The sequence below is a fragment of the Denticeps clupeoides genome, chromosome 5 (genome assembly GCF_900700375.1).
Source record: "Denticeps clupeoides chromosome 5, fDenClu1.1, whole genome shotgun sequence".
NCBI lineage: Eukaryota > Metazoa > Chordata > Actinopteri > Clupeiformes > Denticipitidae > Denticeps > Denticeps clupeoides.
The window spans coordinates 28,021,662-28,046,708 of record NC_041711.1 but is presented as its reverse complement, the minus strand read 5'-3'; the positions used below and the strand labels follow the sequence as shown (position 1 = coordinate 28,046,708).

The following is a 25,047-nucleotide window of genomic DNA, read 5'->3' as shown; positions in this document are numbered from 1 at the left end:
TACCACGTTTTTTTTTTTTTTTTTTCCCGCTCCTGTATTTTGCGCACACTGGCCCCTCTTGCTGTTGAAATGGGCTGTAATTAAGACGTGTGAAAGGGGGGAGGCGAGGGAAGTAAGCCGTTTCTCACACATAATGGGAACAAAATATTTTGTGCGAGTTAGACACAAAGTATGGTGGTTTTTTTTTTTTTCTTTGTGAGGTGTGCGTCTGTGCGTTTGAGGGGAGCTTACAGGCGACGCCAGCTTGGATCAGTGCATTTTCATGCGACTCTCCCATGACGGAAAGTAGAGTAGATTGTTTTGGTCGATAGTGCCTTGCGAGACTTCCTGGGCACAGTGATAAGACAGCTAGATGGTTATCATTTAAAGGGGCCTTGACTCATCCCATTACCTGTTGATGGCTGGCTGGCAGCAGGCTTTTGGTGCTGTTTATCTGCTTGGTTTGGTGGGTGTCACTGTGGTACCGAACCCCGGGAGATTGGTGTGATGTATGGGGAGAGATGGGTGATTAATGGAGAGCATTTATCACAACATCTGCGTCAAGCCAGTGGAGGAGAGGTAGTGCATCTTTGGTGGGCCCAGCAGAATCATAAGCGGCCAAGATCTGCAATCTGCAGTGGCAGCCATAATGACAGATGCACGTCTGAACACTTGAGCTGAGCGCTGATGCACTTTCAATTCGAAATTGTTCCATCAAATTACGTGAAATATGACTGAGCAGCTCTGTTTGACTGCCTTATCTGTATGTCGTCCTCATGAAACACTTATCAATCTGAGGGTTGACGTATGTTTCAGGATGATGTGATTTTGAGGTTGATGCTCATGCCATGATGATCTTTTGAGACAGTCTGGAATCCACGTAGCAAACCAGAAACGCAGAGATTGCATCTTATACGCCCCTTTTTTCTCCCTTTTTCTTTTAGTACTGAATGCAGCTTTATAGCCGTTAACAGTATTAAAAAATTAGTCAGGGGACCTTTTATTTTTGCTCTATCTAATACTATATCTAAAGTCTCTTTCTAAAATTCAGCAGTGGTGCAGAAATACAGCCACTTTTAGCCAGATTTCCCCAGGACGCACCATGTCAGTGGGCGTCGCTACAAATGCTAATGAGCACAAGAGAGGCCGGACGAGGAGGAGAGCAGCCTGTAGAAGTGAGCGAGCATTTTTTTGCATTTTTAATTTCAATCACCAGGCCACTACAATGCTTCACACGTTTGGAAGCCATGACGGTCAGCGGAGATCATGTTTTGGTGTGGCGTGGTGGGGAAATTTTCTGGGTGAACAAAACCTTTCCCCTTATGACTACATAAGGGGAGACATTCCAGATCGGACCGTCTGAGCTGCCGCTCTCTGAACAGCGAAGCAGAATGGCCAAAGCACTCTTTATACCTACAATCATTTCTAGCCACTGCAGGACCACTAGAGGCACTTGTATTAATGTTAAATAATCTCACAAAGTGAAATTTTCATGATTAGGGGACCTTTGAAACATGCTAGTAAATGGAGTCTTGACTTTTACTGAATTTCAGGCAAACCAAAGCTGCTTGATTTTATACACATACACACAATAAGGTGGTAGTAGCCTAGTGGGTAACACACTCGCCTATGAACCAGAAGACCCGGGTTCGAATCCCGCTTACTACCATTGTGTCCCTGAGCAAGACACTTAACCCTAAATTGCTCCAGGGAGACTGTCCCTGTAACTACTGATTGTAAGTCGCTCTGGATAAGGGTGTCTGATAAATGCCGTAAATGTAAATGTAAATGTAAATTTGCTGTCCCCTCAAAATAACTACAATAAAATCGTACCACATAAGTAACAAACTCAGTCATATTTCTGCAAGTGTGCATGCAGTCACACATTCCCAGCGAGAGCTAACCTAGAGGACCCACCCACTGTCTTGTGACAGTGCGGACTCTACTGTAAACTAATTACAAGATAGTGGGGCAAGTCCCCCAGCTTTCTACTGTTCCAGGCATTTTTCCCCTCCAGGAAGTTTTCTGGCCCGTTGTAGTCATGCCGGGGACCAGTGTTAGAGACACAGTCGTCCTTGAAGTTCTCGCCAATCAGGCTAAAAGAATGGTACCTAGGTGAACGCAGCAAACAGGAACGGACTGTTCCCTTTTGGCCAGTGTGAGCTGTGGACTTCAGTGGGGGTTGCTTTGTAGGCCAGTTAACACTGTGGCTAGTTTGGATGGAAGGGCGAAGCCGCACAGCCTCCGCAGTTTCGTTGTCAGTATAGGACTGTTCATTTTTCTGTCATCACCACTGCTGCCGTCGTGGGTTTCATCGGCAAGGGGATGATCAGCCAGAAGGTCTGCCGTGTCCCCAAGTGCTCATAATACAGAACTGATAAAGCCGGCGTACCTGTAATTTGAAAACAGATGGTTTCATCCTTTGAATATTTATAAACAATCAAAACAATTTCCTTGCTATTCACCCCGAGGCCGGTAAGGTGTTAAGTCTTCAGTTTAATGAAAAGTAATCTTGCCTTGTTTGTGAGGAATGGATTTAAATAATTATGGGAGGGGTATTGTACTTAAAATATGGGGGTAGAAGTTTTGCTCTGTGTTGTGTTTTTTTTTTTTTTTTGTATAGTGTATATATATAAATCCTCAAACCACTGACTGATCAAACCCCAGACTTTTTTTTTTTTTTATTTAGTCACTGAATTTTAATACATGAGAAGCCTTCATAGTTCAGGTGATAATTGTGTTGTGCACAGCAGTCCTGTGGTAGACTTGGCATCCTATTCTGCGCGGCTCACCTTGCTTTTTCCTCTCATACTCTGTGGCATTTGGTATGAAGGGACGTGTGATTTATGTCTCTCTTTCACTTTTTTTTTTATTTTATATATATATATAATTTTTTTTTGTTTTAGTATTTTAGTCAGAAGACATCAGACATGTGTGCATGAATGGTTTATGGTGTTGACAGCTGTTTTACGCCACTGTTTCACACACTTGCGTGCGCACACTCTGACCATACCTCATGATGCATGCTCCAGAGATTTTTGGGATACAGTAAGTCCCCGCTTGTTCTGTTGTGGACTGTGAATATTTTCCTCCTCTTCTTTCAGAGTATGATTTCCTCCATTGTGAACAGCACTTACTATGCAAATGTGTCTGCGGCAAAGTGTCAGGAATTTGGACGCTGGTATAAACATTTCAAGAAGACAAAAGATATGATGGGTAAGTAAAAGAAAGCTGATCAAATGTTACACCAAAACTATCACACCTCCAATCAGCAGTGGAAGTGAACTGGGTGGATTTAGTTTATTTGTTTATTTAGTTTTTTTTATTCCTCTTTAATAATACATTGGTGAGTTTATTTTTTGTCTGTTCAGAATAAATGGATGTTTAGAAAAAAAAAAAAAACTAGAACATGTTTATCTCTTGTGCAGTAGCTGGAAACAAAACTGTCTTTACCTCATAAATAATGTTCATTATTAATATAATATTAAATTGGTTGGTAAAACACAAAAGCTACACCATATTTCTTGACTGACAATAAAATCAAATGGTTATATAGGTGCTGAAGTAGACTCCACTTTGAAAAATTGCCCGGTTTGGAAGGCGTTGCTCAGGAAGTGGCAGCTGAGTGATAACGTCTTTGCCCTACTTCATGTGCGCCGCCAGTCTAGCGGTACCACTGTACACACGTGTGCTGTGTGCACAACCACTAACACTTTCTCTTTTCGCACCTGTGTACTGATTGCGTGTGTGTTTTGTGTGTGTGTGTGTGTGTGTGTGTGTGTCCGTGTGCCCGTGCAGTCATGCGCCAGCCCTCCCAGCTGGAGGGGTACCTGGGGACGTGTGTCCTCCACGACAGCCCACGTGCCACAGCAGTAGGTACGTGTCACGTGTCACACCACGGGCAACTACATGCCCCCACAAGCTGGCACCCTCAGGTGCCTGTTGCCCACGGCGACGTTCTCCACCTTAATATTCATGAACTTTGATGTTTTTTCATTTTTGTCGTGCTCGCCTTCAAACGGCAGCCCATATGGAAGGATTTTTGCACTATGGGCGAAGATGCGGGATGTTTTTTCTGCACCTTAAACCATAAACCAGAACAATACACATGCAAAGCACACAATCCCTTCCCCAGCCATGTTCACTGCGTGTGTCCGACGGCATCAGACTCCCGCTGATTCCTGATAATTATTTTTTTTCCTTCTCCTCTTCTTGTTACATAAAAACACTTGTATAAAGCGTTTAGTAAGTGGCCAGTCAAAGGCAGCTGTGAAGTGTGTCGGCCCAGTGAAAGTGCTCCCCGGCTGGGCTGCGCAGGAGTGGGCCGGCGCCCTGCTGCTGGAGCTAAGGAGCACCGAGCAACTGAGGGCCCCCCTCGCGGGCCGGGAGAGAACGAACGAACGAGAGAAGGGACATGGGTACGGATCCACCCTCTCTCCCTCTCTCTCTGTTCTCCAGCCTCTCCCGCACTCAGCCCACATCCCCGCTCCCATTGTGCCGCTAATCTTGGCCTCTTTGTGCCAGATTCTACAGAAGGGCTCCCCGTTCCTCTCTGTACCACAGCAGCAGCCGCCGCCACCACCACCACCGCTTCTCCGGGGCCTCTGTCTCTCTCTCTCTCTCTCTCTCTCTCTCTCGCTGTCCTCCAGCCCTTTTCAATTTGTATGGAAATGGTGTACATGCCCCCCAGCAGTTTGCATGCGAAAAAGAAATGAGAGCGGGAGAAAGACAAGCAAGAAAAAGGCTCACGGTAGCATCAGAGCTGGGGAATGAGGCGGATTACGAGGGAGCTTTGATTATGACCAAGTTTTTTTGTTTCAACCAATATTGAAAGGAACAGCTTTGGCGGGTGTTTTTGTGTTTTTTCCGACAGTTAAGACACATGATTGTGTACTTGTGATTATTGTACATATTTTGTTGGAGAGGTTCCATCCACTTAATCTGGTCTTTATCTATCTCTGAATGTTTTTTTTTTTCCGTCACATTTTGATATTTTTCCATGAGGCCTATTTGTGCTCTTTACAATCTGTGAGCTACTTTGTCTCTTCCTGGAGTTGGAATTTTTCCCGTCAACACCTTGTAGGTGTCTGTGTTTTTTTTTTTTTTTTTTTATTTCTCATTTTAAAAAGTTCAAATTTAATCCAGAGAAATTGATAGTTACTCTAATGTGCGAATTGTCAGATGAAGTATGCACCTTTTAATTTGTGGATTTTCTAAACTATTTCCACTCGCAGGCCCACAGTATCACTTAACCAGGCTGGCAGATCACACCTGTAAATACTGTCAACAGCATCAAAAAACCTCTTTATGCTGGGCTGGCCTGTCCAGGCTGGCCCATAGAACAGGCCACATTTTGAGATTACAGCCTCTCAGACTCTTTGCCCAAGTTATATTTAGACTTTCCCAAAATTTCATATTGGCCAGCTTGTGTACCTTGTTTTGGAATTAAAGGCATAAAGGCTAATTCACGCTGATCAGTCTGCCCGCTGTGTGTACATGCAAAGCATCCCAGTCAGTCTCTATAGGATAGTGTCTGCTCAGGCTGCTTTTTTTTTTTTTTTTTTATTGCTCACATGATTCAGCCATGGACATTATAAACTAATTTCTCAAGCTGCCGAGTTCAGGAGATTCACGTCAGTCTCACACTAAGCTCTTTTATATGAGCTAAATGCCGGAGTTGGAGCTCTTTTCTCCAGTCACCGTTGCCGTGATTGGAACATTTTTAGGCGGTCTTTGTCTGCAGAATTGCATTTAAATAAATGAGTGGTCACTAAACTCTCTGGTAACTGAGTAGGCCAGGCTATGATTATGTCTGAAGCTATAGGTTTGTTTTTTTATGAATAAACTTAACTTAAACTAGCAGTATACTGCATGTGTAATGTTTGGACTGTTATTCTGTAGGAGACTAAATGCTGACTGGTCCCTTCCTGTCTTATTCTTATTGTTTAGCAGAGATGGACGGCCTGTCTGACCTCTCTCCTCCCGGGACCAATCACATGAGCTTCAGCCAGCAGCCCATCCCAGGCAGCACTGCCGAACAGCCTCCCTCCCCAGTGCCACTGTCCCACAGTGGACAAGCGCCGGGGCGTGCCCAGCTGCCCAGCCTGCATCCTGGCCTGGTCTCCACCCCCATCAGCCCTCAGCTGGTCAACCAGCAGCTGGTCATGGCGCAAATCCTCAACCAGCAGTACGCAGTCAACCGGCTCCTGGCGCAGCAGTCCCTCAGCCAGCAGTACCTGAACCACCCACCCGTCAACCGTGCCCTCAACAAACCCCTGGACAACCAGGTCACCTCCAACACCGAAGTTTCGTCGGAGATCTACCAGTGGGTCCGCGACGAGCTGAAGAGGGCTGGCATATCCCAGGCTGTGTTCGCACGAGTTGCCTTCAACAGGACCCAGGTACAAGCGCCACCAACATTTACCTCAGTTTATTTTTTTTATTATTATTATGATTACAAATATTCCGAAATCTTGAGATCAGACACCAGAAGAACAACGTATCTTGTTGAAATCAGGCAGCATTCCTTCAAGATTTGTTTATGTTGTTCATGTCCGTGCATGTGCAGAATATCAAGATCATTACCCTGCTTTTTGTGCTCTAGCAACAAGAAGGGGCTCTTTGGGGTGGATTATTGATGTTTTTGTTTTGGAAGTAGACCTGGAGAGGGGCAGACCGTTGTCATGGTGAAGGCCAGAGCGAGTGCGCACTGGGGTAGGGGGGTGCGAGTGGCTCATCATGTTACCACTGACCTGAGATCAGAAGCAGCTGACCTAGTTCATATGGAACACACTAGCAGATCACACCTCACGCGCTCTTCTTCCGCCGGTATTGTGCGCCCGCTGTCTACAGAGGCTCATATTAACACTCGAGACCAATTATTAGAAATGACCGCAGCTCGGGTTTCCTGCAGCGACAGGAGCGCCATGACAACTGTTTACCGTCATCAGGTGAGACAAAGGGAGCAGCGCCTGGCAGGGAGCCACAGCGGAGGGGGTCGGGCCCGGCCGCCAGCCACTACCAAAACATGTGATTTGAGTTTGGGAGACCGAGGCAGAGATAAGGCCTTAAGATGCGCTGCATACTTTTGGTTGGGCGGAGGCCGAGGTTGTGTGTGAGAGAGGGTTCGCTGCAAACCTCATTACTCCCTCCGCAGCTTTGAAGTTTGTCTGAAACTGATAAAAAATCTATTGGAATCTGTGTGAATATATGCGCACGTGTCTGTTGAGTGTGTAAAAAGGCAAGAATGAAGAGCATTTTTTATTTGTATTTTTTTAACAGTGCGGTTTGGGGGCAAGTTGGCATCCTTTTTCATTTATTTGCACAGTAACGAATTTTGTGATGCTCTTGTAATATCTATTGTACAATGAAGGTTGCTTGTGACAAAACACTGCAGTGTCAACAGTTGTAGCCTTGGTGGCCTTCAGAATGAGCACTTTTTAAAATTCTGATTCACTCAGAGAATTTTATAGCAAATGCGGGACCTATGACTTACAACTCAAGTGTAACGTGTTCTTTATCAATTAATGCAAGCTCGCACCAAAAACAGGTCAGTTCAGGCCAAACCCTGATGAGTCGGAGCTGTTTTGTCACCCAAACCAAAGCCCAGTGTAAAAATGCTTTTGAATAGGGCTGTGCAATTAATCGCATATTAATCGAAATCACAATCTTGACACTAGCAATGTGTTAATTGCAGAGGGTTGCAATTACTGGAGTGTATGTGGGTTTTTTCATTGCACTAATTGGTTTGAAAAGTTCAAAAAAACACATTTCCCCCCCCCTCCTAACAACCTGCATGAATACCACAAGTCAGTGATATTACTAAAGGACAGAGTGGAGAAAAGTGTTTGAGTTTTAATCTAAAGGGCCTGTCACCTTATCATATAGAAATGTAAGTTTTATATAATTAACATGTGTATATGCTGTTCATTTGAAAGTGTTATTGCAATATCTGTCATATATGCGGTTTTAAATGCCCTTTCTCCCTGCGCTGTTTGCATATTTTGTCCTGCCAGTGTTTATGCAGGTAGCTGCATTATGGTGGTTTGTGGGTTCCTCTCCATGGTTTGCTTTTACTTTGTTGTTTTCTACAAAGCCATAGTCAGTCGTATCTAAAGCCCCTCCGTGGTGTGACCCCATAGCTGGTTAACCGTGAACCTCCACCCCTTGCACTCCTTCCTGACTTCTAACTCTCTCTCCTGCTGTGGCTGGTGCTCCACCCTCAGGGTCTTCTCTCCGAGATCCTGCGTAAGGAGGAAGACCCCAAGACTGCGTCTCAGTCACTGCTGGTCAACCTGCGGGCCATGCAGAACTTCCTGCAGCTGCCGGAGGCCGAGCGTGACCGCATCTACCAGGATGAGCGGGAGAGGAGCCTGACTGCTGCCTCTGCCATGGGCCCCGCCCCCCTCATTAGCAACCCACCCTCCAGGCCTGTGCAGGTAGCACTTATATCCACACACAGACACACATGTGTTTGCCTTGAGGGGATTTGACATGAGTGCATTGTATGCATACAAATGGCTTTTTTGTTATGTTGTTCATTTACATATATTTCTGTTACATTATTAACCCAGCCTAAACATGACCTTGACCATACTGGACCATAAGAGTTTTTCCTCTTGTAGTGTAAAATGTTCAAGATGTGTTCCTTTTGTGGCAATTAGTACAAATTCCGAAGCTCACTGATACGTTCAGACAATGTTATTCATCTTGTAGGGAGACCAGAAAGACTTGTCTGTACACAAAATACAAAAAGCTTGTGGCTTTTATAAAGCTTTGGTCTTTGTAATAATAATAATAATCAAAACCTGTGGTTTGAGTCACAGGGAATATGATCAATAAAATATTGATAGCATGCCTATGATGATGATTATATCATAGTACTGTCAATTCTTTGAGGTTCTATTAAAAACACATAATTTTTTTAAACAGTATGATGTTAAAGTCCGGATGTGGATTTAAAATTTGTGTTCAAATCATATTCAGCTGTTCAGAATAAGGTCTGATGCATCAATACTGGATGCCAGTGTATTCATGATATATCACCAAAAGTAGTAAATTATTACACATTGTATAAATGTTCATGATTTCAGGAAATTAACAAAACTCCAAACCAGCCTCCTTAGTTTTATAGGCTACCTAATACGTAAAGCGAGAGATGCCTGGGTGAGGGTTAACAAGGCCTCTCCGGTTTCCAGCGAGGAACAGCTTTGCGACAAAAACGCCGGTGTAATGCAAAACTCATTTAGTCCCTCAGTCACACCAGGGCCACTTAAATGCTCCTCATCACACAAATCACAAGTCCCCTGTCTTTCAGAGGCGCTGGATGTGGCAACATCTCTGCTGAAGCCCACTTAAAGTGCAGTTGAGTGTGTCTTGGTGCGGCACAGACAAAGCGGCTCTGTGTTTGCTCTGCTGAAGAAGGCCTTTTATTGGGGATAAAGAGTCTCCCGGTGCCACTGCGAGTCGGACAGACAGGGCCCCGTCAAGGAGCGAGAGAGAGAAAATGCAAGCGGGCGGAAACCTCCCCTCTCTCTCTCTCTCTCTCTCTCTCCTCACTCATTCTCTGTCTGTCTCTTGGAATGTGCAGAGCTGTCAGAGAGAAGCAAAAGCTTTTTCTTTCGGCTTGATCTTGCAGTCAGTCACAGCCTGTGGTGGATTTAACCTTTTGCCACTCAGACAGGAATATCAAGGAACAACTGTTCCATAAATTACACTTTTTTTTTTTTTTTATGCAGAGGCATGTCTATGATGATGTTTTCACATAGATACACTTGTGTAGGGTTAATAGTTAGTTTAGTTCTTTTAGTACAGTACAGCCCTTTATTTCAGGGATGGCCTATCTGGTAAGGACATGGACTCGTACCCGAAGGGTTGTGGGTTCAAATCCTGAACCACCAAGGTGCCACTGAGGTCCCCTTGAGCAAGGTACCATCACCAGACACTGCTTGAATGCAGAGGACACATTTCCTTGTATTACAATGACAAACTATCACGTTTTTTAGCTGATAGCTGATTCATAACTTTTTTTTTTTTTTTTTTTAGCGAACCATGCTTTATCCATTGGTGACACTTGTGTGTCTGAAAATGGTACTATGCTGATCTGGTCCTACTAACACGCATGGTGTTAGTCTCTGGTACACTCAGGGTGGGCTTGGGTGATTGTCACCATGAACATGAAGTCAAATTGACTCCTGTACCCCATTAAAATTTCTGTAAATGTGGTATACCTGATGAGTGTCTACGTGATTCGTCGCTCTTAGGTAGTGTGTGTGTGCAGAATGGAGAAAGGTGGAGTAGTTGGGTGGAACTTGGCATTCAGTCCTGTTCCTGTGTGGCGCACTTTGTAGTTATTACTCCTAAGTTTCCCCAGTGCTCCCCGGAGACCAGATTCCTCTAAAGCCCTGCACCTGAGGTACGCTCACTGTACATCTTTATATGGCTCTGCTTTTTAGTAAAAAGCCAATAAAGGGGTGGAAGGAACAGATCAGAGAGAGACTGAGTCTCCAGGGGAGACATGAGGTTTGATGTTTGCCAGCTTAGCTCTGACACCCCTGAGATGAGATGATTTGTGGCTCTGGTTCCATAAATCACACGGCTGGCGGGTGTGAGAGGACTGGGAGGGTTTTATGACTCTCATAAAACCAGATGTGGAGGTACGTTTCCCACATATGTAAATGGATAGTCAGATGCCTTGTGCACGTTTGTACATGTTCTGCACTAAACAATTAGGTAAAGCGACAAAAATGACTGTTCCAGACAACAACTTTTCACAGTATTCTTTTTACATGTCGAGACAAAAGCTGCAGTTTATTTGCTTTTGAATGACTTTAGCACCAAGGTAGCAATAAAATGTTGGGGAGGATTTAGGCTGAATGTTCCTCAGAGATTTTTGCAATAGAGTAATAGAGTAAGTGTGTGTGTGTTTCTGCTATAGCCCAGAAGAGAGGAGTGCAACAACGTGAGACCTGAAGATTGGAACCCCAGGATTCCTGTTGGAATCTCCCCTGTGAGTCCGGCTTACTGCAGCGTCATCCAACCCACACCGTCGTCACTTAGTTGTAGGCACATAATGACATATAGATCTGACCCTGGCCTGTTGCTGTAGCCCAGGATGTTTTAATGTGTTGAACTGCCTTCAACGTGTGTGTGTGTGTGTGTGTGTGTGTGTGTGTGTGTGTGTGTGTGTGTGTGTGTGTGTGTGTATTTATATATAGTATAAAATAAAGTAATGCATACACAATACCAAATTGTGGGAAACTGTATTTTTGTCCATTTAAAATGGATCAGAAATTCTGTCCAGGCATTATTAATGTTGTAAATGACTGTGATAGCTGGAATTGTCTGTTAATGAATGGGATATCTGCATAAATGTAGAGACCCATTAACAGCAACAATTAGTCTTGAGTTCCAATGGAATGCTGTGTTCACTAATGCAAGTCTGTCACTTTAAAAGCTTCATTGATTATTAAAAAACCCTTTTCAATTATCTTAGTAAAGCTGGAAACTGTTGTCCTGAGTAAAGAAGCAATAAAACTTCCCTTCAGACAGTGCATCAGCAAATCTGGGTTCTACAACATTATTTCTTATTCGTTATGAAGTATTTTCAGTGTTTTTTTTTTTTTTGTTTTTTTTGGTCTAATATTTTTTTGGTTTAATATTTGAAAAATAGTGTATGTAGAATGTTTCAGTGTTCCTCTGCTATATTCTGCCCTATTATTGTTTACATATGCTATAGTAACAATAATTATATGAACAGGTAGTTATTACTTTCACTGGTAGTTATTTACTTTTTTACATTTTAAGTGGTGTAGTGATCAAATCGATCTGTTACTTATCAGGTGAAGCCCTCCCCTCTGCCCACTGAATGGAATGGCAAGTCTGAGAGCTGTGTGCTAAACATCAACTCCTCCATCTACGAGGAGATTCAGCAGGAGATGAAAAGGGCAAAGGTGTCCCAAGCCATGTTTGCTAAGGTGGCTGCTTCCAAAAGCCAGGTAATCACTTTATAGCTCACAGTGACACATGCACACATGCACACAGTCACTATTGATTTATATATATTTGTGGTGTGTGTGTGTGTGTGTGTGTATATATATATTCCAATATAAACAAATTCAAACATTTCAATTTAATTTGATCAGCATTTTTACAACATAACTCTTGAACTGCATGTCCTTTTATATTTCTGCCCAAGCTTTGAGTCTTTAGTCATTTCTCAGGCATATGGGTAAAACCTCAGTGTGAGGTAATCTTCTGCTATAATAATTGTCTCCTTTATTGTGGGTTTGTGAACACCAGACAGTGTTTCAACATAAAACAAGCTTGTTTATATTAGTGCAGTCCTGACTACCTTTCAGCAAGCGGGCACTGTTATCTGACGGGCGGAATAACATGCCAGTGAATAACGTCTAGCACGAGAGAAATTACAATCTGTTTAACTGTATTAAAACTAATTAAAGAAACGTGAGGCAAGCCCATTATTAAAGGTTTCATATATCCATGTGCACAGTTGAAGATTTTCTGAATTGTGTTTGATGGAGGAGGGGGTGTGGGATGATTAAAAGGCCTGAATTATCTGGAAATATCAGTGGGTTTTCGCTGATTGCTCTGATTATAGTTCTAGATACCTTTGTTTTTACCAAATTGCAGTTTGATGCACAAACCACTGTTTTTGTCAAATGAGTTCAAAGACCAGGAGGGCGGGTGTGGTGTAGAGGAGGAGAGTAGGGAGGGGAGGGGGGGGGGTTGAAAAAGACAGCCATTTGCATTAATTGTGAAGTTTTTTTTTTTTAACTTGGAAAAAATTGTCAGCGTGGAGAAAACAGGTCTGCTCAGCGTGCAGCTCCACCCAGGCCTGCATCTCTGCTCTCATTCATGGCTGGTGCGAATGTGAATTGAGCAGCAGATAAGAACTGTGCTAATTACGCAGCTGAAAAGGGGGCCTGGGAGAGCACTTATCTCCAGCTCCATCTCGTAATGTGCGCTCCCCGGGCAGCTGGTTCCCCCCCACCAGCCCGCCCACCCCCTTCACTTGCCTCACAACCACCTCCGCCACCCGTCCCCTGTCCCCACCACCACCCTCTCCAGGTTCACACGGGGCAGTGACTGAAGGTCCAGGCAGCCATGTAGCCGGTGATCTGGCCAGCACTAGCGGCTGCTCTGGGGAGGTGGAGGCTGGACCACAGCCCGTAGAGGTTGGTGTCCTGAGCAGAACAGCATCCCGCTGGTAGCTGGCAGCCAGTGTTGTCCCATCAGCACCCCAAACCAAAGCCAGCACAGCAGCAGAATCCTCCACAGCAACAGCTGCACAGCAGACATCCAGTGGCCGCCCGGGAACGAGGGATGACGCCTGGGGAGGGCAGGAGCGTGGTGGCCGACATGTCTGGCTCTCTCCCTCCGATAGAGAGGGGGTAATGGAGAAAAAGGATGGAGAATGGAGCAGGAGATGGCACAGAAGGGGAGGAGAGGGAGCTGAAAGATGAAGGGGGTGGGTGGTGGTGAATGTGAGCAGGAGGGAGGCACAGTTGTGGTCTCCTGGGTCCCAAAAGCTGCAAGCAGCATTGTAGAGTGGGGCACGGCAAACTGGTGTGTGTGTGTGTTGTGTGTTTGTGGGGGGATGGGCTTTGGAATACAGCCATATAGTCCTCTCTCTGGGCTCATAACCACAGAAGGCCTGTGCGCCAAGCTTTATCTGTTTGGTGGCACTTTCATATTCTGAGTAGCATTTCAATTACCTCCTCCTCCTGCACCAATATTTAGTTTAACACAGTCAGTAAAATTGAAATTTCTCGTTCGCCCGTCTACTGACTCTGCCTGCATTTCAGTATGTTCAGGAGGACGATGCTTTTTCCTAAAACCATAGCTGCTGCAGTTTTCTTATCATAATCAGTACAGCATTTTCCATTACATCTCAGTCATGTCCACTTCCGATTACAACTGGAACTCTGTTCCCGTTCCCTCGCGCAAGCAGATAAAGTGGCACAGAGCGCGATGAGGTGCGTGACACATAAAATAGAGACGTCCGATGCAAGGGTAAACACGGACGTTTAACAAAGAAAGGGGCTGCAGGGCGTCCGGGGTGGGGTGTGTGCGATTGTGCAAAATCAGAGTCCCTGCTGTCACTATGCAGTCACCTCTGAGCCTTGCCACTGACCCGGTGGCGCACGAGGGTCCGGGATGCTGACCACTGAAGGGCCGAGCCCCCCTTCCCACCCGCCAGCCCACCCCGCTCTCTCTTGCTCTCACTGGAAGAGGCAGTGGTAATTAGCAAGGCTCTAATGAGACAGAATGTCAGTGATCTGGTGTGCTGCTGCAGCACAGGGGGGCCAGGCGTGGGGCTGGTGTGTGTGTGTGTGTGTGTGTGTGTGTGTGTGTGTGTGTGTGTGTGTGTGTGAGAGAGAGAGAGAGAAAGGAGAGGTGGGGGGTTGGTGTGTATGCCATCTGTCACAGAGAGCCTGGCTCGCAGCTCTCAGGGGGGCCGCACAGTGACTTGCCTGGTTGCAGAGAGGGAGAGTGTGTTGTATTTGGGAGCGAAAAGGAGATAAAGTGGCATCACTGGACCAACCCCATCCACCAAAAATATCTCCTATAACATCCAGGCTCCTCAACATAACCTCATCTTGAACATCACCATTCCTTTTAAATGCTCCTTTTTTTTAAACCATTTACCTTTTTAAAATGGAAAGAAAACTAGGCGCTGCTCCACCTCCAAAATGTCTCCGGGTCCCAGATCCAGCACAACATGCTGCCTGCAGCCCAGAGACATGGGCTTTATTAGTGTGGAATGGCAGATGTTCCACACATTAGCCTTTTGTGCACTCACCCATAAGCCCCTCCTCTGTGGGCGGGGCCTCGGTTTCCATTGGTGCAAAGTCAATTTGGTTTGAAGCCCCAGGCTCTGCTTCGATTTTGCTTCATGGGAAAAGCTGTCAAATAAAATGTAATGAATCCGTCGTGACTCGATCATATCAATAAAGTTTTTTTTTTTTCAGGAAGGAGCCACTACATAAACACATCTATATCCCCTTCTCTTTAAAAGGAAAAGCTGAATTTTCATTTATGCTGGGCCATTTCAAATTGTTTATTTACAGAATTGGGTTTTGATTCCTCTTCCTCTTGTGGGAATCTTTTTCTGCAGCCAAGACAGGCAGACTGCAGTGGGCGTATTTGTGAGGGGGGAATAAAGGCCATGACTGTTTATTAATTGATTTATTTATTTATCTGGTTGCTTGGTTATTAGGTTGCCTGGGAAACAGCTGCAGTTCCCTGTATTATTAAAGACACAATTTTCTTGAACTGGAGACCCAGATGTCTGAATAATTAATTTAGCGTATGAATTATCGCACAAAAGGCAGTCCCTACTTCTCCTCCCCCAGTCTCTGAAATGACTCCCTTTTTTCTTATTATTTAATGGACAGAACAATACGCATTTCCTTTCTCATTCCTCCCGTCTGTCTCCCTCACTCTGAATTACCTTCCCCCCTGCACCTCTGCACTCCTCCGTCTGGTGCCCCCTCCCCTGGCATGACCGGGGTGGTACTGAGCATGCCTGTGCATTTCTGCTCTCCGTCACTCCTCCATCTGTCTCACCCCGGCCCTCAGCCCTCTCTACTTTTTCCGTTTCTTATACATGTCGTCTGCCTTTCTGTTACTCCCCCCTCGCTCTCTTTCCATAGCGCCTCGGTTCTGAGTGTGGAGCGGGAGCTGACCGCAGCGGAGCCCTCCTGCCCGCTGCTTGATTGCGCAGGCCAGCAGGCCGGTGATGTTCATGGCCCCTCCACCGTCTCCTCTGACAGACCACACAGGGCTTGTTCTGAGGCCCATTCTCGCTAATCTGATCAGGCAGGCAAATACGCCGGGAAAAGCGGCTTTAATGATCCCCCTAATTACCTCAAGTCAATACCAACTGTATTATTAGACTCCGGGAAAATATTCCATTAAGGTTCCCCCCGTGGGACTCCCCGCACGTAGCGATGTCACGCGCTGCGCGCCCCCACGCTTGTAATTAATTTTATTTACACACGCAGGAATGCACAAGGTCGCACCTGCAGCCTGGAGCTGCCTCGCCCGGCCCCCAACCCACCCGCTTAATCAGATCTGTCATAATTACCATTCTGCATGCTTCTGACACACGCTGAGAAATATTTCAATTTAACTGCAGCCACTTGCGCCGCCAGATGCAGCGCCACAGCGACTGCAGGCCACACTTGGCTGGGATTCACCCCCTTCTGTGTGTGTGTGTGTGTGTGTGTGTCTCTTTTTTTTTGTGCACAGAACCTGGCCTTTTTATTACCAGGACAGTAAGATGATTACAGTTCATGCATTCAGAAGACAGTTCTTACAACAATTCTAGCAGGAACTCTACATTTTCTGGGCCCAGTTAGAGAGCTGCTGCAAAAATCTATGCTATGGTCAGGGGTCACCTTGAGTTGTGTCTTTAGGATTATGATCCACAGGGCGTGAGTCCCACTGAATGGGTATTACATTTGGGTAAAAAAAAAAACGAATACATCTGACAAAAATGTTCTGAGTGTCCATCATTAAAACTAAAAAATTGTACAAGGGAAAGGACATTGCATCTGTAGAGTCAAGGCACTTTCGTCTGGTTCGTGTTGGCTGCTTCATTGACCTTGAACTCCAGTGAGGTGACTAAATCAATGTATTTTGTATTGCTAGCCATTCATACCATTTTACTTCTGTTTATATTTCTTTTTTTTTCTTTCACATGTTAGCAGGGTGTGAACCAGTTCACATGTTTTATGAACTTTACTCAAGCCTTATTAGCTGCTCACTGTTCTCTCCTGTGTCCCACAAGATCACTTAGCCAAGCTTTACATGTTTAAGCAGACAGTTACTGCTCGGAAAATCTTGACGTAAGCTGCTGTTTTCGTGGTCTTTCTCCTCCTCAAAGGAAACTTGTCAGCCAATTAAGAGTGCTGATTTAGCTGACATATACAATTTGCAGGTTTTATGCAATTTTAATCTATAATTCAATAAGATCAGCCATGATTTATCAGCTTAATTACTCTCTGATATTAGCAATTACACTCCAGCTTTGAATTAAATCTCAATCAAGCGCTCATAATTGATGGACTCTCACTTCTTGTAGGTCCTTGATGTGTTTCTCTCCCTCACTCTCAAATCTGGTTTACTTTTTGCCATTTTACTTATGCAGTTACCATATTTCCGTTTCTCGAACGTGGGCTTTTATTTCTGTAGAGACATATTCCTTCATGACTGAAATCATCTAGTAAAAAGTTTTTGTTTTTTTTTCCCTCCCGGTTTTTGGTACTGCTCCTGGAAGTGCTTGGAGGTGCTGTTCCTTGATTAAAGTATTTGTTTAAGAACTCTTAACCTTTTTTTTTTCCTCAATTTTTGGTCGATTCAGAAGAACTGTGCATGGAAGAGTCCTGAAATATTTGCTTAATGTGCCAGAAATAGCACTAGAGTTCTCCAACGTTGATTAGCAGGAAGTTTTGTCCCTACACTTGGAGCTTATCTGAGAGTGACTTCATGAAAGCTAAAACATATATATAAAAAATAAAATATGGCAAACTTACAGGAAGTTGATATATAAGTGTCAATGCCAGAAATAGAGCATATGAATGATTTACAGTATTAAAATGCATGCTTAAAAGTATGTTACTGTGTGCCTACAGTTCTGTACAGCTCCGCATACACAAAGAAACATCATTTAATTTGACAACGTAAGCAAACATCTGTTGCTCTAGTTTGCCACAATACTCACAATAGCACATAAGGATCGACTCGCCCCTGTTACCCTTCCGGTTTGAGGCCTTCGTCTACTGGAGCCTGCAGTCCATCAAGCCCGCGCACACAGAGGCCTGCTTGGACGGCCATGTTTGTGGTTGAACGCTTCCTTGGGTTGATTTGGAGTTCAATGGGGGTGCTGGCCCCATTTTTCTCCCTCCCTGTTCAGTCCTCGCCAAGAAAAATTTGAATAAATGCTCTGAGCGCTCTTATTTGCATAGAGAGAGATCCTCAAAACCGGGGCCCATTGTCAACCTATTTTTGGACCAGTGTTTTGCTTATTGTTGCGGGAGGTTCACATATGCCATGGCAGCCGCATTAATATTTCTCTCTCAGCAGATGGACGCGGCGTCCCGTTCAGATCTGCGTCACCCTCTCGCGCTCGCACGCGTGCACTCGCACGTCCAGCATGCGTTACGTTTGCAGGCCGTAGTCGCATGACCAGGGAACAGGTTTGAACACACTGTATTATCTTTTGAATTTATCTGCATAACATTGCCTGCCAGTACTGGGCCGGTGCCAGGATGAAGAAAGGAGTTAGGTGGGGGATGGGTGAACAGTACCGCTTTGTCTGCTCTACTGTTACATCTCTCCTTGACATGAAGATGTTTGTCTCTCATTTTTAGCAGACACGTTCACGGGGCATCACAGCATTGTTAGAAATTTTGAAATTCTTTCTTTCCCATCGTCCTCCTTGGGTGGTCCGCCCGTATCCTTTCATCTGCACCTCCTGACTGCGAGCTTCTTTTTTTATTTTTATTTTTTATTTTTGCAAAATGAAGGACTCTTAAGCTTTGCCTTCAGATCTCAGAGGGCTATATTTTCATATGTTGCTGATAATCTTGTTCTGGTGTTCAGGTAGAGAAGGGTGGAGGGGGGTTGAGAGCAGGCTAGATGGCACCGCTGTGACCAATTTTCGATGATAACGACTAAATGAGATTATAAAAAGGTGTTGCCGGTGCCGTGTGACTGTGCAGGCAATGCTGGCTTGTTGTTTCGCCCGTACAGGTTTGTGAGCCGACTGACTTGTTTATTAATGCGGTAATTTGCGTCCATGTCGGTGAGAGGGACGTGAATACAGCGCTGTTCTCTCACAGAGCAGGCCTGTGCTCTCATTGGCAGCTTGTGACTGCTCGCTCTCCTCTCTCACTCACCCCTTTCTCTTTCAGTCTCTCACACTCACATACACACACACATGCTGCATAGTTGGATGAATCTTGCGCATGAATTCAGCCATTGTGTTCCAAGAGAAAATATTTTTATCAGAACGCCACACTGCTATTTATACGTGACTCACAATGGAGGTCCTGACTGCCACGGCACGCCGGGTGGAGTTTATTACCCCAGTAAAACTGCACCTATTGACCCCTCTATTGACAACCAGGGGCCCCAAGAGGCCTTGCGGTCAGATCCAATGCCGATAAACCAGAAACACCTCTCCCTCAAACGGTCACTTACTTTCCCTTTGACTGCGAGACGATCAGTGCATCTGCACCCGAGCTCTAGTTACGACTTTAACTGTAACTTACTTTACAAATGAGCAACAGTCTGCAACTTTCTCTTCAACACTGATACGGTGGTGGTGGTGGGGGAGAACCATGCTTGCATTTTCACATTGCCACACTATAACGTGGGGTGTCAGTTTCACACTTTGAACAGTCATTTTTGAAGTGTCTTAAGAAGATCTGTATGAAGAACCTGACTGTAATTGAAAGGAAAAGATTTTGTTCCTATCAAGAGCAGATTGCGCGGAGATGTTTTGCTATGGCTATTAATGGGCTGTAAAATAATTGGTCAGAACCCACCACCAACCACCCTTGGACAACAAGCAAACACGTCTCCCCTTAGTTTAACCACCTCTTGTTCATTATTGTATGAGTGGTCAGAATGTGTTTTTTACTGAGCAAGATGCTCATTACGTAAATGAATAGCAACGTTTTATACAGTTTTGTGTGCTGGTAATTAGCCGTTGTCAGGTAAAACTCTTACGAGGAATATTTGCACTATAAAGCATCACAGCCTTGTTATAGTGTGTTTGTGTAGCGCTGCTTAAGGATTATTTTACTATCAGGTCCTCTGCACTGTACAATTTATTTGATTGGATCCTGTGTTTAATCCAGCTGGTTGTTTGAGTTTGGATTATTCCCTGTCAATGTGGTTCAGGTTTGTGTTGTGTTTTTTTGTGTGTGTGTGTGTGTGTGTGTGTCATTTGGGGGGCGGGTTCTGAGACCACAGACATCAGAGCAGGAGCATGGCTCAAATCCCTCTGCATGCAAATTAGAAAGGCGACAATAAATGTGGCAGAGAAACAAGGTGGGCTCTGGCATCCCTCGCTCTCTCTCGTCCGCCCTCTCTCCCCGTCTCTCCCGCTCGTCTCCAAAACCCTCCTGGGTTTGATGTGGCTTTTGGGAGGAGTTGGAACAGGGGACAACAGAAATGCTGAGTTATCTACACCATGCAGTGTGACTGTGTGGCCTTGGCCTGTGTGTGTGTGTGTGTGTGTGTGTGTGTGTGTGTGTGTGTGTGTGTGTGTGTGTGTGTGTGTGTAAACACACAGAACTCTGTGAATGGCTGGGCTGAGTGTGGGGTAATCCCAGGGAAATGAAAGGTGCTGCCGCACACTGGCCCGGAGATTACAGCGCCACACTTGTCACGGTGCCAGGACAGGGCTACTGGCGCAGCGCTCCCCCTCGATATCCCTCCCTCCAGCTCTGCCTCACCGAGGCGCTCTCTCTGTTTTACCCGTCCCCCTCTCCCTCAATTGCTCATTCTCAAGGTTTCTCTTCATGTCCCCCTTTCATCACACATTCTCTCTTTCTGCTCCTCTCTCTGGAAACATCCGTCATTCCATGCTCGTCTCTAACTTAGTGTGACCCGCAGTGTTTTGTACCTTAAGATGCAGCAGTGACCTCCCGCGGTGAAACCTCCTGTCCAACCACTAATCATAAAGAGAATTACTGTCATGGATTATTTCACCAAATTTTTTTTTTTTATTGCTGATTCACCCCCCCGTTCTTTTTTTTTTTCCACCAGTGGCCATTGGTTGAGGCTGTTAGTGTGACACATTCCCGTGATCATTGTGCTGAATGTTTGCATGCAGGGCTGGCTGTGCGAGCTGCTGCGCTGGAAAGAGGACCCTTCCCCAGAGAACCGCACACTCTGGGAGAACCTGTCCATGATTCGCCGCTTCTTAAGTCTGCCCCAATCAGAGCGAGATGCCATCTATGAGCAGGAGAGCAATGGTGGCCAGCAGCACCATGGAGACAGGCCTACGCACCTGCTGCACATCCCTGCAGACGCCCAACAGGTCAGTGGCTCAGATACACACACACACACACACACACACTTGCAAGGCCCTGGAGGCCCTCTGCAGGTCAGATCTACACACACATCATGACATCATTCTGACTGACCATGGTAGTAAATGTGTAACTTGTCCTTTACACCTAAACCTTGCTCTACCCTTACCCCTCACTAAACCGCAGTAAATTTTACTGGATGAATGAAAAGTCACTGATAATCCCTCAATTTACATTTTTGCTAATCAGCAAAATAGAAAAAAATTATAATGTTTTCTAACCTTATTTTCTTTTGCAAAAGACGTTAAATTACTTTGGATTTGTAAATGATTATAATTTTTTTATTACAGAAAAAAATGTTTTTTTGTAGCATCTAAAATATTTCTTCAATAATTAAACATAACTAAAAACACCAACTGTACTTTTTTATTTACATAAAACTAATAAATGTTTTTGCCTGCACCTGTTTTTACATGTTAATAATAAAGTATTACGGGTTAAATAATTCAATACTGTAAATAAACACAGCATTTTATTTATTTGTGAAAATCCTTATATATATCTTGAGTCTCAGTTACTACAATGTTCAGTGATTCCATAGTTTATCATCTCTGAGGTAATCATACAAATCTGATCAGTTTTAGAATTTCCCTCTATGAGGCATTTCCGGGCCAGATTGTTCCCCTGTTCTACACTCCCGTAACTGTTCCCCCTTACTTTATTTATTTTTTGGCGGCATTTTCTAACTTCATAGGATCACAGACCAGCGGAGGAAAAAACAGTTTGTGTTCAATAGGGGTTGAAAGCTCTCCCTCAATAGCTCTAACACAAAAACAATGTCCCATTTTAAGAGTAATGTCACATGTTTATTCTAAAGTGACATTGCCCTAGACGTGACCAGTGATAGCATTCTCATACATTATCAACTGGCCTCAGTCCTGCCATGAATTGACTCTGTCTGTGTTTTGACTTCTATCATGTTTCACAGTTGAATGGGGTTTGATAAGAACCCTAGCGTCCTCGTAGTTTTCTTGTGCATTTTTGTTTTGCACACATGCAGAGAACTGCAATATTGCAGTGTGTCGTCTCTCATATTTTTATCATTTTTATTTATCTATTTATTTTTACTAACACGGTAGTGAGTTAGGTGCTTGCTCAACCACTAGGCTACTACAGAAAGGAAATGCTTAACTGGCTGTTTTCCTCTGTCCCTGTTGTCCTCTGCAGGCTCAATCCCATCAGCAGCTCCCTCCTCAACACCAGCCACCATTGCCACAGTTACATTCCACCCAACCCTTGCTGCCCCAGCAGCCCTTGCAGCAGCAGCAGACTGGTCCACGGCTCCCACCCCGGCAGCCCTCCACGGCCTCTCCTGCCGAAACAGAGGACGACAGCCGCAGCAGCAATGGTGGAAAAGGCCGACAGGGCAGCCGCATCTCACTGGAGGCCTTGGGCATCCTGCAGAGCTTCATCCAGGATGTGGGGCTCTATCCGGATGAAGAGGCCATCCACACGCTTTCGGCCCAACTGGACTTGCCCAAACAAACCATCATTAAATTCTTCCAGAACCAGCGCTTCTGCGTCAACCACCCAGGGAAGCTGAGGGAGCCGCCTGGCTTCCCTGTCCCTGACGAGGATCTCACAGACTTCAAAGAAGGTGAACTGCTTAAGGAGTTGGACGAGAGCACCCAAACCAGCAGCACAATCTTCTCCATCAAGATAGAGGAGCACCTAGCCTCCGACGCCCACGCAGAATCTGAACAGGAGGCTAAAGAGTAGATTCTGCCCTGATCATGATATTAATGTCTTTCTCTACCCCCCATGCTTTGCTGACAGTCAGTTCTGTAGGACTGTACTTCATACAGACTCTGTAATACTTTAGTATTACATATTTCATTTTGTAAAACCTGTATTATTTACTGTAAGACTGACACTTCATTTAATGACCTGCACAAAAAAAGAAAAAAAAAAATCAAAGTATGTTGCTGTGGATACTTGCTGACTGCACTTGATGTCTGTTGATTTTACACTGATTTTGAGCTACTGAATTAAAAAAAGAAATCAATGGAGTTTGATAGACTTTGATAGATGTTTACGTATGTGGTGTTAACTGGATTTTTAAACACATATGAGACTGAAGCAGAGGACAACCAGGCCTTAAAATGTTGAGGTATGGAGCTTATGTTACTAAATGTTACTCTTTAATTTTTTTTTTTTTTTTTTTTTTTTTTCCTTTTTAAAAAGGCTCCGTGTGACCGATCATTCAAGCTCACCCACAGAAGTTCTGGGGTCATAGCTCAATACATATTTGTTTGAGAATTATAAAAATATATCTATAGACATATATTAATTGTAAAAATATACAGTCTTAAAGAATCTATGCCAACAAATGCCTTGTACTATATGGCACTGCCGATGTTAGATTATTTTGCAAACCTTTGTCACTGTAATTTTCAAAATTTTCACACAATTTAAAATGTGAATTGCAGCTTTTTTTTTTCTTTTTGTTGTCATACATACATTATTTATTTGCAGTTCATGCAGTTCCGGTGTAATTTTTTTCTTGGAAAGTTTCTGTTACATAACTTCTTATTTTAAGAACCTTTTTCTATTTATAAATGTAATTTTGATGGGCGGTAAAATCAAAAGTGTCTTAACGTTTTAAATGGAAAATGTGCTTTAAAGGTTGCCTATAAAAAAAAAAAAGTGCTGTATGTCGAGCAACTCATGCTACAAGCTTCACAATTACTGTTGTATGCAATTTTTACTATCATGCAAATAAGCTTAGGTCAATTACTAACCTATAGAACACCTTTAGAGAGAAAAACATATGCAATTTGTGTGAAAATTTGATGTTTGCGATGTGTCTTCCTTCGGTTAACAATACAATTCAAAGCTAATCCTGTATAAATATACTGTATAAAAAGTGTTTCTTTTTTTATGAGTTTAATGCAATGAGAACACCAGTTATTTTGTTACAACTGACTGTTTTATAAGTGTTTCTCGGTTTCTTTATGCAGAAATGTTCTAACTAGGAGTGGTTATTGATTGTTAATGACACAATTAAACTGTTTGTATTGTACCCCCAGAATCTTGGTATTAATGTGACCTGTAGGCAGTTGTGTTTTATGGAATAAGTTTAGAACCTAGGTTAGATGAAAAGGTCTACTAACAAGAATTATCTTTTACTTCCAACTTCAGCTGAATCCCATTTGTTTAAGTTGGAGAGGGGGGGTATGGTTTTGACATACTGCATAGTTAGTGTTTTTGTTCTTGTTTCCAGCATGTTCTGAGACCTCACAGATAATTAGGGGTAAATAAATCAATAGTGTTAATGCCTTTGGTTAATTAAATTATCTGCAGGGAAGAGAGGTGCGAAGTAGAGCAGGTGACCTCTTCCTGAATCTCAGGTATGCTTGACACGGTAAATGAAGTGTACCTGTTAACACCTGCGGAGAAGTGTCATCCGTTCTGGGCTTCCTTCCACCAGTAGTTTGCTTTTTTTATTTTTTTTCTCCTTTAGTGATGAAGAGCCAGAGTGCACATATGGAGCATGTTGGAAAGAGTGAGTTTATACCCACACACACAAATAGGCACTTTTGTAGGCTTGGAACTATTGATGGTTACTCGCTAATGTACAGCATAAATTAATGTCACAAAATATGACCGTGTTCTATGTTGCCTGTAGTTTCACAAGATTTTCGTGCAGAAATTGAACTTCCTTATTCCTTTTTTTTTTTCTCTTTTTCTAACCTCTTCAGATTGAAAACCTTCACTCAACAATGTGTTTATGATTGGATCTGCCAGCAGTCTCTTCACTAAACTGAGTGGGGGTGGGGTGGGGGGGGGGTCAGAGATTCTGCTAATCACTTATTTCACCAGTGCGTCAGCGAGTCGGATCATTTGATGTTGAACAGAAGCAGGAAATGTGCGCAGCTTTTCCTTCTTGAAGTTAAGTCAAGTGTTTATCTGGCAATTTTTACTTGGTAAAATTGTA

The 25,047-nt window shown here is 44.1% G+C and overlaps 1 protein-coding gene across 8 annotated transcripts in view; it reads left to right on the top strand.

Moving 5' to 3' along the window:
* satb1b (SATB homeobox 1b) overlaps positions 1-24,767 on the top strand; it is a 39,299-nt gene extending 14,532 nt beyond the window's left edge. For 7 of the 8 annotated variants that reach the window (XM_028980732.1, XM_028980724.1, XM_028980726.1 and 4 more), the window contains 8 exons: positions 3,084-3,195; positions 3,778-3,855; positions 5,929-6,380; positions 8,205-8,417; positions 10,916-10,987; positions 11,820-11,975; positions 20,852-21,058; positions 22,278-24,767. In XM_028980732.1, the coding sequence (XP_028836565.1) occupies positions 3,084-3,195; positions 3,778-3,855; positions 5,929-6,380; positions 8,205-8,417; positions 10,916-10,987; positions 11,820-11,975; positions 20,852-21,058; positions 22,278-22,829 (1,842 nt within the window). In that variant the 3' untranslated portion in view covers positions 22,830-24,767. The remainder of the gene's footprint in view (positions 1-3,083; positions 3,196-3,777; positions 3,856-5,928; positions 6,381-8,204; positions 8,418-10,915; positions 10,988-11,819; positions 11,976-20,851; positions 21,059-22,277) is intronic. The other variant, XM_028980731.1, reaches the window with a different exon arrangement.
* Positions 24,768-25,047: the final 280 nt, after the last annotated feature.